Source organism: Chelonoidis abingdonii, chromosome 2, assembly GCF_003597395.2.
Source record: "Chelonoidis abingdonii isolate Lonesome George chromosome 2, CheloAbing_2.0, whole genome shotgun sequence".
NCBI lineage: Eukaryota > Metazoa > Chordata > Testudines > Testudinidae > Chelonoidis > Chelonoidis abingdonii.
The window spans coordinates 248,083,986-248,102,272 of NC_133770.1; the positions used below are offsets into that span (position 1 = coordinate 248,083,986).

Consider the following 18,287-nt stretch of genomic DNA (forward strand, 5'->3'; position numbering starts at 1 on the left):
TTTTTCTCACCCAGGCTTGAGATGCCATGCTTTTAAATTCATTACGTCTGGGCCTTTTCCTTGTGAGCAAGTAGACGGGTGTTATGAATTGAACAAACTGTTTGAGGAGTTGCATCTCTGGGCTGCATAAGAGGCTAAGAGGCAGCAGGGTTTCAGCAGCTGCTTCAGCAAACAAAAGCAGTACAGCATATCTGTAATTCCCAAAGAGGTCAGGAGCTATTCCTGCCCCTCATCAGCATAAAAGGAGACAATTTTGGAGAAACACTAGTCAAAACTGCTGGATTGATAGCCTTGGAAACAGAAATTATTGATTTATCCATAGAATAGGTACAGCAGGAATCAGTCTATGCACCACCAGGTGATCTAACAATGACATCTCAGCCTCAGATGCATGAAAAATTCTAGTTCAGTCTCCATTCCAATTCAATACTTAGCTTGGTTGCTGAGATGAGCAATATGGTGCCAAGTAATATCACATGTGGTAGTGAATAGTCTCAAGTATGGATACTTGATCACCACTGGACTGCAATCACCAATTAATTTCACATGACCATCAAGCACATGCAGATTATTGTTGGTCAAACAACTGCTTTTTTATTTAACTTTGGAAAACTAGATTGAGTTTACAAAAGTAGGTTTGTTACTATTAAGTGTCAATAGTTTTGAACATTTTTACTATTACTCCTCCATGACTTCCTATATATATATTTCCCTCTAAAGTCATCGATAAACTTCTTCTAACCCTGAGAATTACCAAAGAGTAAATTTACAGTAGTTCATTTTCATGAAGCAACTACCAAACATAGCAAGGGCTAGTGAAAGAATTTTTCACACCAGATTTATACATTTGTCCATATTAAGCTTTCTTTACTACCATATAAATCCCCACATACACACATATACATAGCCACATGCTTTTATAGCCTTCCAAAATGACATACATATTTATCTTTATAGGATTAATTTATACTTACACTGTTACTAACAAATGGGAATGTACCTCTCACGAAAGCTGTTTTCAACACATACTCAGCCGTTTCCCTTTCTTTGCCAAAGTATGCTGTTTCTCTCCCCTAATGTAGGGTTTAACCTTTTTAATTTTATTTCCTAGACATGGAAGTGAAACAAATCAACAAACGTGCCTCTGGCCAGGCCTTTGAACTGATCTTAAAGCCACCATCTCCTGTCTCAGAAGCACCACGGACTTTAGCCTCTCCAAAGAAGAAAGAACTGTCTCGTGAGGAGATCCAGAAAAAGCTGGAAGCTGCTGAGGAAAGGAGAAAGGTACCCTTGTTTTTTAGCTATGCCTTGTCATATGCAATTGAAACAAAGTTTCCTATCATTTCTGATGAAAAATCATCTTGCAGTGAAGATTCATCGTGAGCATTATAATAATACTGACATTATTTCCACTGACATTTATGGCTGACGGTACACTCATTGCAAGACCATTTTTTATCAGAAAGGTTAAAAAAAAATGTTGAATGAAACAAACTGTTTTATTCTTTCTACTTTTTAGCCAACGTTTCCCCCCCTCCCCAAATTCAACCAGCTCTAATGGCCAGGAAGTATGAGTTATATAATGAAGGTATCTGTGAACAGGAAGCCTTATGGAGCTTTAAATTCACAATCTTTGCTCCATGTATATAGTGCTAGAACTGTGTGGAATAAAGATGTTCCCCTTTATGAACTTAATCAGCATTTCAGACTTCTGGGTGTGTTCTTCATGTACATTCTACAAAGATGTCAGATCTTCTGGCAATTAAAAAGAAAAAGACAAATGTAGGGTACTTATAGCAAGCAGACAGAACTATACCTCAGCTCTCCGGCTTCCACCCTGATTAACGGGCCAAAGAAGTCTTCCCTTGTCAAACATTTTCAGAGAGATTTAGCTATCCCATAAATTTAAGCTTAGGTTGGACTATATTTGTTATGTATATTTTAGGCCATGTTAAAACAGAAACGGCCAGATTCTCAGCACTGGTCAATGTGCATACGTCAGGAGATGGGGTACAAAATGATTTAAAGTTTGTCTTTGCATGCCTGTAGCACTTAGGGCTGCTCTGTGGAGGACTAACAAGACTTCTGCTATGTTAGAGCATTCTCAGGGCTGCTCTAAATTATGCCAAGCTGCAATGACCACAGGAGACTGAAAATGCAGTAGAAGATTGGAGACAGTACTGGCCACTCCCCCTTTCCTCCTGCCAGGCCATCTTTTCCCTGCCAGACAGAATGAGAGTGCAGGAAGAGTGTCTAACCTCTTTGCCACCAAATGATCTATGTTATCTTGGGGTGATCTTGCCTGGGCCAGTTAAGCTGGCATTAGACTCACATTTCACTGGTGAGTTGACGTAAGGTGGCTACACCTCAGAGAATCTGGCCCAAGGTGCCTGAATGTTAAACAAGCTCAGCTGTCTCTGAGCCTTTAGTCTGTCTCTTGAATCTTATTTGTTATAAATTAAGAGCACAGTTTGTAGAATTTTGTCAAAAGGTGGAAGAAAATAAGCAAAGAAATTAAGGGGCTCATGCTGCAACCTGGAACCACATGCAGCAGCTTCTAGACTGTTTCCTTTCAGAAGAATGAAATAAAACTCCCCATCCCCACCCCATCTCCACTGAGTTACTGACTAGTCTAAATCAGGAGTAACTCCCATCCAACTCAATGGAGTGTGAGGAGAATCAGACCCACTAAACTCAATGGGACTAGGCTGATTTACACCAGCTGAGGACCTGACCCTTATTTAAATCCATTTAGAATACTGCTCACATAAAGAGACAGAAATGGGGATGAAATGGCAGCAGTTAAGAAACTTGATAATTTGTGCATATTTTACTGTGAAATCTAAACCTTCATGGCCAAGTTATTTTACTGATCAGAGTGTGTATTTCTTCCAATATAAAACTGAATAATCAGGGCTGCCCAGAGGATTCAGGGGCCTGGGGCAAAGCAATTTCGGGGGCCCCTTCCATAAAAAAAAGTTGCAATATATAGAATACTATATTCTTGTGGGGGTTCCTGCAGGACCCAGGGCAAATTGCCCCACTTGCCCTCTCTCTGGGCGGCTCTGTTAATAATGTAATTAGACTGGAAATTGGCTTAAGAGTTGCCAGCACTGATGCCTTCTTTTCCCCTGCCAGTTATGTTCATTTTGAATGATGATCTCCACATTTCCTTCTGTACCTGGGTTATTGTAACCTACAAGATCCACAGGATCCACATCATCCTTTTCTACCCACACACTACAGTTGTCAGGGGCGGCTCTAGGGATTTTGCCACCCCAAGCACGGCAGGCAGGCTGCCTCTGGCGGTTTGCCTGCGGAAGGTCCACTGGTTCTGCGGCTTCAGCGGACCTCCCGCAGGTGTGCCTGAGGGAGGTCCACCAAAGCTGCGGGACCAGCAGACCCTGCGCAGGCACACCTTCAGGAGGTCCATTGAAGCCGCGGGACCAGCGGACCCTCCACAGGCAAGCTGCCGGAGGCAGCCTGCCTGCTGCCCTCATGGCGCCGGCAGAGCGCCCCCCGAGACTTGCTGCCCCAAGCACGCACTTGGAGTGTTGGGGCCTGGAGCCGCCCCTGACAGTTGTCAGGCATAATCATTCTAGATCATGTCTTTTGGGTATGGTTTTAAATAAAATCAAGTACAACTAATTGATTGCCTTTAACAAAAGTCATTAATTGATTTCACACTATTTTGGAGTTAGAGTGGACTGTGTTAATTTGATTAGTGTTAATTAATAAATTGTCAGATTCATGTGAAAAAGCCTACAGTGATGCATATATTTCAGTGACTCCTTATATGTGCTCTAGGTTCCTAGCTTTTTGATTATCACTCTTTTTATCACTGTATACTCATCCCTTTATCATTTTCCTTCCTTTCTTCTCCCCCTTTTCCTCCTCTCCCGTGGGCCCTACCAGAATACAATTTATAATTAATGTGTATTGCTATTTGAGGAATTTCTTAAAAATACTGCATCTCAAATTGAGATGCACTTTGGATAGCAATAGAGGTCTCCATTCCATGTACAGGCTCCTCCTTACTGCATTCCATTATTATCCCATTATTTTAATGGGGATGGGGATGCGCTATGTTTTCCTCCTTAAGTAGGTAATCAGAAATATCTCATCATCCTTTCCAATTAAGAAATGAGAGCTCATTATCACTGTAAGAAGCAGAAGTTTATTTCTTAACGGTATGGAAAACTCAACCAGATCTCTAACATGATGCAACAATTTATACCCATTGGCCTTGGAATATTTAGCTACCACACCAGATTTCTACGCTTGAAAAGCCCTAGGTTGAATGATACATTGTGATCACCATTAATCAGCTTGAAAATTAGACTCTAAAGGGATTTCTGCTAGTTTTAGGATAAGAGTAGAGAACTCATCTGTAATTAAATTGTCTTAATGGCTTTGTATTTGGATGGAAATTAACTGCACTAGTCCCTAATGCAGAACACCAGAGTGGATGCAGAATAATGGTCATATTTTCTAACATTTATGCTGTCAATTATACAGTAAAGCCATGCATCGTTTTTAATACCATTATTATTTATTAATGTTGAAGGATAAGCTCCCACCCAGGCATCACAGCATGGGCAGTGTCTACCTTGTTGTGTGGAGTGGCCAGTTTTCCTAGATTTGCCTCTCTGTCTGCTAACACCATTGCAGTACTCACCATCTGGCTGTGGGAGTGGAATACATTGCCTCCTTTGAGGCCATCTTTCATGCTGCTTCATTCATTGGCAAAAGGCATTTGATCCTCCTCTTCTCTGGCAGTATCACTAGAGACAAAGGCACCTGTTTTCCACTCCACTGTATGCCACAAAGACGAGCCAAGCCTCATTGGGCATGTTGCCAAGGGCACAAACCTCAAGGGAGGAGGCAAATAGAACCTGGAGAATATTGCTCTTCTTCTGTGCTAGGCCAATAGACCCCCCACACACACACACACCACCACCTCTCACATGAGTAGTTTGGGGAATTCAGGGTGATTGGCCAGTTGAAGTAGGAAGTGAAGCCAAGTAGCAGCCCACTCTGTGCAACATGTTTCCTTGCCAAAACTGGAGATTTTATTGTGAATTTCCCCTTGGGAATTATTTTGTTCCCCTTGTAGCAGCCTTAACTTTCAAACCATGGCTTCTACTCTCTTAGGAGGAGCTGCAGAGGTTAGTTTCACCCAACTGAGTAAGGCTTATTAGCACTAGGGCCACACAGTCAGCAATGCTGTCATGGGGGAATGAGACTGGGAAGCACTGTGGAGGAAACGCCAGACAGCGAGGAGGTGGGGAATATGACAGAGACCAGGATTCTGCCTGGATTCTTCCATTATTCCTCGTGTCTAAGAGGTCATGCCCCTGCCCTTCCACACAGTTACTCACTCCCCACCTTGAGGAGCCAAGCAATCTCTTTAATTTTTTGCAGCTCTGAAGCTACATACATGTTGCATTGGTTTGGCCCCTTCCAAATGCTTTTGCATGCAATGGCATGGGAGATCAATGCCAGAAGCTACCTTTCACAAACAGTAACTCAAAGATAAACAACGATACTAAACAAAATCCAATGGCTGGAAGCTGACTCTAGACAAACTGAGACTAAAAATAAAGGGCAATTTTTTAACAATAAGGGTAATGAATAGTTGGAATAACTTACCTAGGAGTTGGTGGATTCTCCATTACTTGAAGTCTTCAAAGGTAGGATATGGTTGAAATTATTTATTTATTAATACAGGATATTGCCAGGCACTAATTCAATCACAAATTCCTTTATTCAATCCAAAAGCCAAATGATAGTTATACAGTTACTCTAAACATGCCTAAAAAGTTTAAATAATAAGCACTTATTACACCCGCGCAGTAACAAACATTCATAAGCGTTTGATCAGAGTACTCACAAACGGGCTAGACAGAGGGGTGCTTAAATTCATGTTGGCTGGCTCCAACTGACCAGACAGGTATTAGTATTGAACCTTTAAAAGTTCATCTTGTGATACTCTGATAAACAAATGATGTCACTTCCAATCGCTAACTGTAGCTCAAAACCAGTTTTGGGCAGTGTAGGACTCCAATATAAACATTGGTATGTCAAAGTTTACTACCAGTTCACCACAGAATTTTTAACCAAATTATGATAATCTTCTATAATTTACAGGCTTTTTTCAAGGACTTTTCCTCCTCTCTTATCAGCATCCTTTTAGGTCCAGTTGTTCCAGTCAGCCCACACTCCAAGCTTTGCATTCTCCCCAAAACTTGTCTTGTTAGATGCCACATTCCTTCCAACTTTTGAAGCTTTTATTTTCAAGGCCATGTTACATATTTTTCCTATATTTTCAAAGCCTTTCTATGGTTGGTAAACCTCCTTTATTTTACTTACACTACAAAACACATATTTCCTTCACTACAACAGATGTCTTTCTAAAATATACACTATAGAATTATAGACTATCAGGGTTGGAAGGGACCTCAGGAAGTCATCTATTCCAACCCTCTGCTCAAAGCAGGGCCAATCCCCAACTAAATCATCCCAGCCAGGGCTTTGTCAAGCCTGACCTTAAAAACCTCTAAGGAAGGAGATTCCACCACCTCCCTAGATAATTCATTCCAGTGCTTTAGCACCCTCCTAAAGAAAAAGTTTTTCCTAATATCCAACCTAAATCTCCCCCACTGCAACTTGAGACCATTACTTCTTGTTCAGTCATCTGGTACCATCCTAGATGACAGTCTAGATCCATCCTCTTTGGAACTTCCCTTTAAGGTGTTGAAAGCAGCTATCAAATCCCCTCATTCTTCTCTTGCAGACTAACATCCCAGTTCCCCTCAGCCTCTCCTCATAAGTCATGTGCTCCAGCCCCCTAATCATTTTGTTGCCCTGCCGTGCGACTCTTTTCAAGTTTTGTGCATCCTTTTTGTAGTGTGGGGCCCAAAACTGGACCAGGTACTCCGAGAGCCTCACAAATGCCGAAGAGAGGGAATGATCACGTCCCTTATCTGTGCAATGCTCCTACTTATACAGCCCGAATGCTGTTAGCCTTCTTAGCAACAAGGCACATTGATGATCATATCCAGCTTCTTGTCCACTGTAACCCTGGTCCTTTTTCTGCAGACTGCCGCCTAGCACTCGGTCCCTAGTCTGTTAGCAGTGCATGGGATTTTCCATCCTAAATCAGAACTCTGCACTTGTCTTGCTGACCTCATCAGGTTTCTTTTGGCCACATCCTTCAATTTGCTAGGTCCTGCTGTATCCTATCCTACTCTCCAGTGATTACCACTTCCTCCAATTTAGTGTCATCTGAAAACTGGCTAAGGCCACGTCTACATACGGATATATCGAATTAGCTAAAATCGGTTTTATAAAACTGATATTATAAATTCGATTTCATGCGGCCACACTAACACAGTAATTCGGCGTTGTGCGTCCATGGTCGAGGCTAACGTCGATTTCTGAAGCGTTGCATTGTGGGTAGCTCTTCCGTAGCTATCCATAGTTTCCGCAGTTCCCTGCCCTTGGAATTCTGGGTTGAATCATTATGTCGGGGTGGTTCTGGGTAATGTCGTCAGTCATTCCTTCCTCTGGGAAACATCAGCTGACAATCCTTTCGCCCGTTTTTTCCTGGATTGCCTGGCAGACACCATAGCACCGGCAACATGGAGCCGTTCAGCTTTTTTTTTTCCGGCACCGTCATGCGTATGGATGCCGCGGACAGAGAGGCGATACTCCAGCGCTACACAGCAGATTCACTTGCTTTTGCAATGATAGCAGAGAGTGGTTATGGTCGTTCTGTACCGTTACTGCCAGAAAACTGGCAATGAGATGACGGTTATCTCCTTTGTACTGTCCGCTGCTATCTGAGTGCCCTGGCTGAATCGGCTGGGGGCGCAACGCAAAGCAAAATTGGGATTGACTCACTTGGGACTGAGTCAATCCTCCCTTATGGTTTCTAAAAATGAGGTCAGTCCCTGCCTAGAATAAGGGGCAATGTATTAGAGGACCAGTGTATTCAAAGCACAGCGGCTCCGTGTCAGTATTCACAGGCGGTGCCTCTGCAACAAACCCCACCGTTGCTTCCCTCCTCCCCAACCTTCCTGGGATACCGTGCAGTGTCCTGCCCATTTATGTCATGAAGTAATAAAGAATGCGGAATAAGAAACACTGCAGTGTTTAGTGACATTAATGAGGGGAGGCAGCCTCCGCGCACGTGATAATCCAGCAGGAATTAAGCTGGTTGTGGGGAGAGGAGCCGCATGCTGCTGCTATGAGCAGTCCAGGCAGTACCAGATCTTTTCTTTACACAGGAAAGGGAGGGGCTGAAGCCCCAGTTTGCGGTATGATGAAGCTGGTTATTAGCCGTTCTGTCCTATCTACTGGAGAAACAGCAATGTTGGCTCGATTCAACATGTTAGATATTCATGAGGACGGTTACTTCTATTGCACCGTCACCACCGGAGAGGGAGAGCAGAGGAGCGGATATGCTTCACGCTGCAGCATCGCATCTACCAGCAGAATCGTACACATACGGTGACATTGAAAGTAGTCAAGAAATGATTTCTTTCCCTTTTCTTCACGTTGGGGGGGGGGAAAGAACTGAGGAGCTGTTCCCTGAACACGCCGACACTGTATATTGAACCTACAGACGTTGGGAGCTCAGCCAGAATGCAATACTTTTCAGAGACTGCTGTGGACTGTGGGATAGCTGGAGTCCTCAGTACCCCTCCATCCACGAGCGTCCATTTGAGTCTCTGGCTTCCCGTTACGCTTGTCAGCAGCGTGTGTATCCTGGAGATTTTTTTTTCAAACGCTTTGGCATTTCGTGGTTCTGTAACGGAGCTCTGATACAACAGATTTGTCTCCCCATACAGCGATCAGATCTATATCTCCCGTACGGTCCATGCTGGAGCTCTTTTTGGTTTGGACTGCATTGCCACCCGTGCTGATCAGACCTCCACGCTGGGCAAACAGGAAATGTAATTCAAAAGTTCACGGGGCTTTTCCTGTTTACCTGCCTGCTGCATCCGAGTTCAGATTGCTGTCCAGAGCGGTCAGTGGTGCACTGTGGGATGCTGCCTGGACGCCAATAACGGATTTCCGTCCACACTAACCGTAATCCGATATGTTAATATCGAATTTAGCGCTACTCCTCTCGTCGGGGTGGAGTACATAAATCGATTTAAAGAGCCCTTTATATTGATATAAAGGGCGTTGTAGTGTGGATGGGTACAGCGTTAAATCGATTTAACGCTCTTTAAATCGATTTAAACGCGTAGTGTAGACCAGGCCTAAGAGTGCAGTCCGCGCCACCCTCCAGATTATTAATGAAGATATTGAACAAAACTGGCCCCAGGACCAACCCCTGCAGCACTCCGCTTGATGCTGGCTGCCAACTGGACATGGAGCCATTAATCACTACCTGTTAAGCCCAATGATCTAGCCAGCTTTCTATCTACCTTATAGTCCATTCATCCAGCACATATTTCTTTAACTTGCTGGCAAGAATACTGTGGGAGACCATATCAAAAGCTTTGCTAAAGTCAAGGAATAATAAGTCCACTGCTTTCCCCTCATCCACAGAGCCAGTTATCTCATCATAGAAGGCAATTAGGTTAGTAAGGCATAACTTGCCCTTGGTGAATCCATGCTGGCTGTTCCTGATCACTTTCCTCTCCTCTAAGTGCTTCAGAATTGATTCATTGAGGACCTGCTCCATGACTTTTCCAGTTCAACCACAAGTTATAGCAGCAGCTCCCAAACTGTAGGTTGCGATCCCAAGTAGGGTTACACCATCAGCAGATGGAGTTGCAGTGATCTCTACTGCAGGAGGACTCCAGCTTGCCCCACACAATGTGACCTCACAGCTACAATGTGTGCGAGGTCACAATGCATGGAAGATGTGATTTTGCTCTACAAAAATAGCATCCTCTCCACAGCGCGACCTTGCACGCATCATACGTATGAGGTCACACTGTGTAGAGGACGCCATTTTGTAGAGCAAAATGGTGTCCTCCATGTGGCATGACCTTACGCATATGGTGCATGTGAGGTCACGCTGTCATGGAGGATGCCAATTTGCTCTTCCAAATGGCACCTTCCATGCTGTTTGAGGCCTGGACAGGAAATTCTTAATTAAAATAGGGTTGTGCCAGCAAAAAAGTTTGGCAATCCCTGAGTTATGGTCTTGATAAAGCAATCACTGGTGAAATTCAGTAGCCTGTGTTATATAGGAGGTCAAACTAGATGATCACAGTGGTCCTTTTTGGCTTTAAAATCTAGGAATGTATGAATCAAGAAGCAGGAGTCCCAAGGTTATGCCTGAGCTCAGATCTCCAGCTATCAGTTTATTGTGACTGGCAGAACATGAAGTCTGACAGCATGAGTATTAATTATTAAAATTATTCCTATCGGGAAAAAATAATTTGTGAATAAACAAATGCAGAAGGTGGCCTCTAAATTGAATGCGTGTGAAATAGGGCTTTGCTTTTTTTCGGATAAACAATTCTGATGCCAAGAGCTTGGAAAATAATGAAAAATTAAAGATGTGCACTACATCCACAAAGAGAGAAAATGATAAAATACCAAGACAGCTTAGCTAATTGATTGTGTGTGCAACATTGGGGCCTGAAAGACTCCCTTTCCCAGAGAACTCCAAGGAGTAAGAGGCTACATTTGTTTTCCACTTAAAATTTTTAGAAAGGTCAGTAGGGAGAGAAATGGGAAAGTGAACAATGAGCACATAGGTCTCAGCATTTGCTACTTAGCTAGTTTTCCTTTCTGTTTTGCTTTCTTTTGCTTAAAAATCTTTACTGTCCTTTGGCTGCTCTGCATGGCAGCTGTGTATGTTTGGAGACAAAATACAAAGTGAAGGGCAGTTCTTTTATAGAATGAGCCCTGCAGTGTATTGGAATGAGTAACATAGCTCCCACTTATAGTGCATCTATGTAAGTTACAGCATATTCTGGTGTACTATTCTCCCATCTGCTGTTAATAAAGTCCATTTACAATAATTCTGTGTGTGCCTCACACAGCAGTTTCTCCCCAAGAAAGGATTATTGGAAGAGGTATGTTATTTACAAGGTGGATCTTGGGCACTAAATGTAAAGTTTTGACTGACAGTCAGACATCTGAGTTAGCTCTGGAAGAGAGGAGAGCTGGTTAAAGCCATTTTTCTTTTTATTATATTTCATGTATCATTATTTCATTGTAGTCTTACACTCTGATCCCAAGCCTACTAGAAATATCAGACCCTACCATCATATTTTGCATGAAAATTCTCCCAAACACAGTGTGGGATATTCAGAAATAGGATGTTGTTCTTTAGTACCCTCCCCATCACCACCAAACACTGACACCTTGGCTTGTAAAAGGAGTCGAACAACAAGAAGGAAAACAGGAGTCTTAAAATGGAACTTCTATTGAAGTAGTTGTGGAAAGGGGTTTATTTTTTCAAAACAACAAAACCTTTATTTGGACTAGGGCTACATGGCCATGTGAAATCAGAAGCAGCCTATAAGGCCATTGTATCTATGCTATTTTGATGACAATGCTGACAGTGCTTTCCTATATACTCCTAAACATTGCGTGCCATGGGAAGACAAACAGATTGTTCTGCACACCCATAAAAATCCAAACTGAGGAGAAAGAGGCCCTTAACTGAGAAATCCTGTCCTCACATCTCAAAGGAAAATCAGCTAATCCAAAGCACAGTTGTGTCTTATAGCATTTGAATGTATCAAACTCCATGGCTCCTTATGACATTTCTTTTCATATTATAATTGCCCCACCCAAAGGGCTTAGGCTGGGGCTCAGCAAACTTTGGCACATGGCCCATCAGGGTAATCCACTGGTGGGCCGCAAGATATTTTGTTTACATTGACCATCTGCAGGCATGGTGCCCTGCAGCTCCCAGTGGCCATAGTTCACTGTTCCTGGCCAATGGGAGCTGCGGAAAGGAGTGGCCAGCACGTCCCTGTGGCCCATGTTGCTTCCTGCAGCTCTCATTCGCTGGGAATGGCAAACCGCAGCCACTAGGAGCTGCAGGGGGGCATGCCTGTGGACAGTCAACATAAACAAAACTTTTCACAGTCTGCCAGCGGATTACCCTGTTGGGCCACATGCCAAAGGTTGTCACCCCTGCCTTAGGCAATGCCATTCTGCTAAGAAAAGAGTTGTCACTGACTGCAGTAACTACTCTAGGCCTTCACCCTGCAATGGGATGCATGTGGATGAAGTCCCATTGACTGCTATAAAGGTGATATTGGTATTTAAGCTTTACAAAATAACAATATTTAATTACAGATGAAAATCTGTGTACCGTAAGGCTGGGAACTATACACTCAATTCCTATACATTTCTAGTGAAAACTGGACATCCAAATCCCTTAGCTTTGAAAATCTCAGCCTCAAAATATATTGAATTCTCTTCTCCAGATGTGACATTTCTCTTTTGGCTTAAAATTAATGGTAAGAGCTATTTACCATTTACTTAGGTACCAGGGAATATCCATAATTTTCTTCAGTAATGTGGTATTAGAGGAAGAAGTAGGTTAAATCAACATATCATGGCAAGATATTTTTCCCTTAAAGCATATTTAATGAAAAAGTAGATATCTGGATCCAGTTAAGTCCAAAATTATTCCCTACAGTGTTCTAAAATAGGGGCAATCAAAAATGAAATGTAAGGGACTCAGATGTAGTAGAGCTCACGGCTAGTTGTATATGATCTGTGCCAGTCTAGAAAACAATTAAATCAAATACCACATAGTCAAAGAGTCAGTTAAACAGAAGCCAGTAAAAAACTCACAAAAAAATTGCAATTGCTATTTCAGAACTCATGTATACTAGCAAGTCTATTCTCATCCCCACACAGGTACATTATACTCATTTGTGTTAATGGAAGATCTATGCATTTTGTCTTGTCCTTGAGATGCTTCAGGGAAGGGACAGTTGTCAAACTGCTAACCCACATTTTACATTAATATACCACTGACATCAAGTTACCTTTAAAAAGAAACATTTCGGACCAGATTCAGATACTTTATTATACCAATTGTAATCAGAGCCAGCCAATCAGTGGGCTAGATGAATGGCATTTAATTATCAGTATAAATCAAAATTGGAGTAATTAGAAACAGACTTATTCGGAAAGATGCACTATATACTGAAAATAGAATACTATGGCTCAAGGACTTAGTAAATGAGCTGTGGAACTTTTGACATCTACGTGGTTGGTTCAATCAATGATTAAATGTTGTTAACATCAGACAACTGGTTCATGGCCTCCATGAAATGTGTTGGTGGCCTCAAAATAGTTCCCAAAAAACAGCTCTCTCCATTGTAAAAACAACCTGCTGTCAGCGCTAATTGTTTTGCCCCCACCACTGACTTTTGCTAGAGAGGAAAGGATTGAATGGGCCTGGAGACTGACCCATGCTCTCAGTGCTAGAAATGAGCACTCCAGGATTAGGCTGAGGTGTGTTGGTGGAGTTGGAGAACTTTGCATTGCCATTACCAATGGTATGTGACTGTTTCTGAACAGAGAACTCCTGGCTTCTGGGTGCTAAATCCAGCTCTTTTCACAAATACTCATCACTAATACAAATCTAGAGGAGAAAATAGCAGGACTTTTATTATTATTGTTGTTGTTTAAAATAGCTAAAGAAGAAACAAGCCTCATTCTTAGTCTGTCAAATACAGATGTTCACAATCTACAGAGCCAAATTTTCAACATATAGCCTTTCTTTGTGACTGCAGCCTTGGGAACACAACCAAACATATATTCACTTAATATATGTGAGCTAATTATAGACCTTACGCGCACAAAGCCCAGGAACATGCATAAGGTCCTTGCAAATGTCCTTCACACATAAATTATATGCAAAAACTGTTTGTAAATCTGCATGAGAGCAAATGATAGTCTCAATAAGACACCTCTGAATATTTCTCCATATTGCAAAACCAAGATACAGTTTAGCACTTCTGGCTCAATGGGGGAAACAGACTGGAAAACAGAGATGCCAGAAAGGACGTTCACTAGAGAGATGGGCACTGGACAAGGTCTCTGGAAACCAAAGATAAAAAGTCAGCCATTTAAGTCATGGGGAATTTTGCCTTTGACTTCAACAGAGGAAGGATTTCATCCACGGATTCCACTCCTAGCTCTTCCACTGATCTCTTGTGTGACCGAGTCACTTCACTACGCTGCATTTTTTCCCCTCCCACTTTTTGTCCATTTTGTCTACACAGAATACAATTTCTTCAGGACTGGGGCTGCCTCTCACTGTGTATTTGTACAGTGCCTAGCACAGTGGGGCGTCTATCGCAGCTGGGGCATCTAGACACTATTGCACTACACACAATAATCCATACTCTGTCCCATGCGAGGAATGAGATGTAATGGCAACAAGCTATGAAAAAGCCAGTGCTGTGCAAGCCAGCATGGTGTCTAGTTCTACCCCATTCCTTTGCTTTGATGCGCAACCGCAAGAAAATAACTAAATTCATTTCCCCTGAAAATGTCATTCCTTGATCTCAATGTTGTTTTTCTATGAATGCTTGGTCTTTACTTTGGCATTTACACTGCAGGAGGAGACCTTTGTCCTGGCTTAACATTCTATTCCATTAACATTAGCTCTTCAATATACAATACTCTGAGATACAAAGTTAATGCAATTCCCACTGAATGTGTTAATTAAAAAAATCCAGCAACTGGATTAATTTTGCAGCATCAAAGTGAACCTTTCATAATTGGAACTTGCCCCTATATATCCTTAAAACTAATACAGTCAGGGTATACATTCAAGTGCAAATTTCAGCTTTAAAAGGAATTGTTCTGCTAATTCACCTCCTGCTATTTGAGTAATTCTTTCTTTTTCTCTCTACAGAACTGATTTAATATATTTTTGGATATACTTGTCACGGGAAAGTAAATAAATCTGGGAAAATAGAAAATCCTTGTATATACGTGCAGCTGAACCCAATTTTCAACTTGAATGTTTTAAAAAGACACACCTCCATAGTCTGCATTTGCAAGCTCTACACTACAGGCACTTTGACATTTAAAATGGGCGTCTAGTTGACTATATGTCTGTGTAAACATCCAAATGTGGGATATGGAGCTTCTATAAAAGCACTTCTTAAAAACTGGGATCGCTGTTGCTTTTTACAACATCCACTAAAAAAAATAAAAATAATAAAAAAAAAAGGTCATAAACAATTTTGCTGCATTCGCCTCTTTTTCAGCATACTTGAATATCAGCTTGAGTTGAAGGACCTGTGTCTAGAGTGCTTTACATTTGTAAGCAGACATTGTAAGGCAAAATAATGTTGTAAGTCAAAAAAGCTAACAATGTTAGCAACCATTAGGAAAGGGATAGATAATAAGACAGAAAATATCATAATTCCACTATAATCAATCTATGGTATGCCCACACCTTAAATACTGAGTGCAGTTCTGGTTGCCCTATCTCAAAAAAGTTATGTCAGGACTGGAAAAAGTATAGAGAAAGACAATACAAATGATGAGGGGCTTGGAACAGCTTCCAGATCAAGGTCTATAAAATCAGGAATAGTGTGGAGACAATAAATAAGGATGTGTTATTTATCCCTTCACATAGCGCAAGAATTAGGGGTCACCCAATGAAATTAATAGGCACCAGAGATTAAACACATTGCCTGGGGGTGTTGCGAAGGCCAAAAGTATAACTGGATTCAGAAGAGAATTATACAAGGTCATGGATGATAAGTCCATTAATGGCTAATAGCCAAGATGACCAGGGATGCATCTCCATGCTCTGGGTGTCTCTAAACCTCTGACTGCCAGAAACTGGGACTGGATGACCGGGGGACTAACTTGATTATTGCCCTGTTCACTCTCTCTGAAACATCTGGCACCAACCACTGTCGGAAGACAGGATACTGGGCTAGATGGACCGTTAGTCTGACCCAGCATTGTCATTTTATGACATTTAAAAGTGCGAGAAACTTGTTTGTGCTCTAGTGTAAAATGTTATGTTTGGGAATTAATAATAATCCCAGACATAAGTTAATAATAGCCAAAAATGTGTACAGTAATATACCTAGGAAGAGACAAATGATGTAAACTATAGACTTTCTGTTTCTGTTGGAATTATGTGTGTTACCTTTGGAGCTCCAGCACAGAATCTGAATTCCAATAGAAGTAACTAAGGAGGTAGTTTGCTAATCACAGTCACGTTAGTAATCATTCTTTAGTTCAGTGCTGTGCAACCTGTGGAACGCGGCCCATCAGGGTAATCCGCTGGTGGGCCGTGAGACAGTTTGTTTACATTGACTGTCTGCTGGCACGGCTGCCCGCAGCTCTCAGTGGCTACAGTTCACCGTTCCAGCCAATAGGAGCTGTGGGAAGTGGCAGCCAGCACATCCCTGCCCACCACTGCCTTAGCTCCTTCAACATGTGCAGCAGACTTTGTTCAGACATGGAGGAAATGTTCTTTTGCCAAATGTTTTTGAGGCAGATACCATTCCACCATTACAGTGTGAAAAACAATTTGGCTTCACTCGAAGTCTTGCTTTATTAGGCTATGGTGGTGATCAGACCATTGAAGGCCAGATTCACAGCTGCTGTAAAACTAAAATCAATGGAAAAATTTACATTAGCTGAGTCTCTACTCCTGTTCTTTTCCATTTATTTTGTACCTGCCACTTCTTGTAGCTAGACTAGTGTTCATCTCACACTGGAAATTGTTCATTCAAATTCCTGTTCCATTCCAGGTTGCTAAATCCTGGGGTATTTATGGAAGAGTTTATAAACATACCCAGGCCATTTATATTGAGAGATCAGAACTCTGCCATATATTGTACATTATGAAAATACCCAGACTAACAAGGCCCTGTCCAATTTTTAGTCAGGTAAACTTCTATTGGTGCCAATGTGCTATCTCACCTCCTAGAACTCTGTATACTTTCCTATGGCATTCAAAATCTTTACTATAAAATTCAACTTATGCCAATAAAAATTATGTTTTAAACAGTAAGGGATTTGAATTCATGACAACACAGCCTGAGAAATGGGCAACATTTTCAAAAGTAACTAAAGTGTCTGAGATGCCTAAGTACCATTGAAAGCCAATGGGATTTATTTTGAAAACTTTACCCAGAACCATAGTGCAAAAGCTGATTTTCAATACATCTTCTAAATAGCCCTGGATATCTCAGAATATCTGCTGTTTTATTTAAGGGGAACTGTTTGATTGAATTAATAGATAATGGGGTACATTTGGTTATCAGCACTTGTATGTTTTTCATCCTCATGAAACTTTTCTCTCAAATTATTAAATCTACACCATCTGTAATGTTAGGGGATATTATTGTTTAATACTATAGTATTTTTTCTATGGGAATAGTCATCAGAAATCACTTCTTATGCAAAAAGGAGGTACTGGTCCTTTAAGGTAAGGGGTGCTCAAAATTCTTCAGCGTGTGGACCACATTTTAAGGGAGACACAGTCACACAAAGTACCTTTACTCTGGTCATGGCTATGTGGATCACTTCCCCTTCTGTCTGTGATTGCTCACACCATTTTCTGTTTCATCTGAAATTCTGGCCTCTACAATGGTTTCTTACATGGAAGTTAATATTTGGAAAAGATTTAATATGATGTTAGCTCTCAACACCTGATTTAGCAGGGCGAAACAAGGAGGAGTATTGGTTATGCACCTAGCCAACTCACCATGCACCACCAGCAAGTGCTTTGAGGACCATGGTTTGAATACCTCCGCCTTAGGCATGTCCATGAAACCATGCCAGAGATGAAAGCATACAGACCACACATGGCAGAAGTTCATCAGTGTAGGTTTCCTCTTTAATCTGAAACAGGCCATTTGTTCCTTTCCAAAGCTGAATATTTCCTACCTCAGTGCCTCGCTGCAGTTTGTAAAGAGCCACTACTATGAGTTCTGCTGCATTTTTTGGAATCTGCTCTATTTCTCTGGTCGGCAATCTTTGTTTTGTGTGTAGCTCATCACTGTTGTCAGAATTTTCTTTTTAATCTAATTACAGCACCCTTTATCTCATGTGAGAGAATTTCAGTGCTTTCACTTCACTTCAGTGACGACAAGGAGGTTTACAGGAAATAGCATTAATTACTGCAATTTGTAATTATTGGTGAAAACTCAATTTAGCTCCTAAAATATATATATGTTGGTCTAATTTTATTGTTGGGTTTAGTGTGCAAGTGCTGGGTGGTGTTGGGGGCCTGTGATATACTGGAGGCCAGACTAAATGATCTGATGGTCTCTTCTGACCTTAAACTTTATGATTCT

The 18,287-nt window shown here is 41.7% G+C and overlaps 1 protein-coding gene across 1 annotated transcript in view; it reads left to right on the plus strand.

Moving 5' to 3' along the window:
* STMN2 (stathmin 2) overlaps positions 1–18,287 on the plus strand; it is a 63,927-nt gene that overhangs the window by 36,552 nt on the left and 9,088 nt on the right. The window contains 1 exon segment of the mRNA XM_032763356.2: positions 1,112–1,284. Coding sequence (XP_032619247.2) covers positions 1,112–1,284 — 173 coding nt within the window.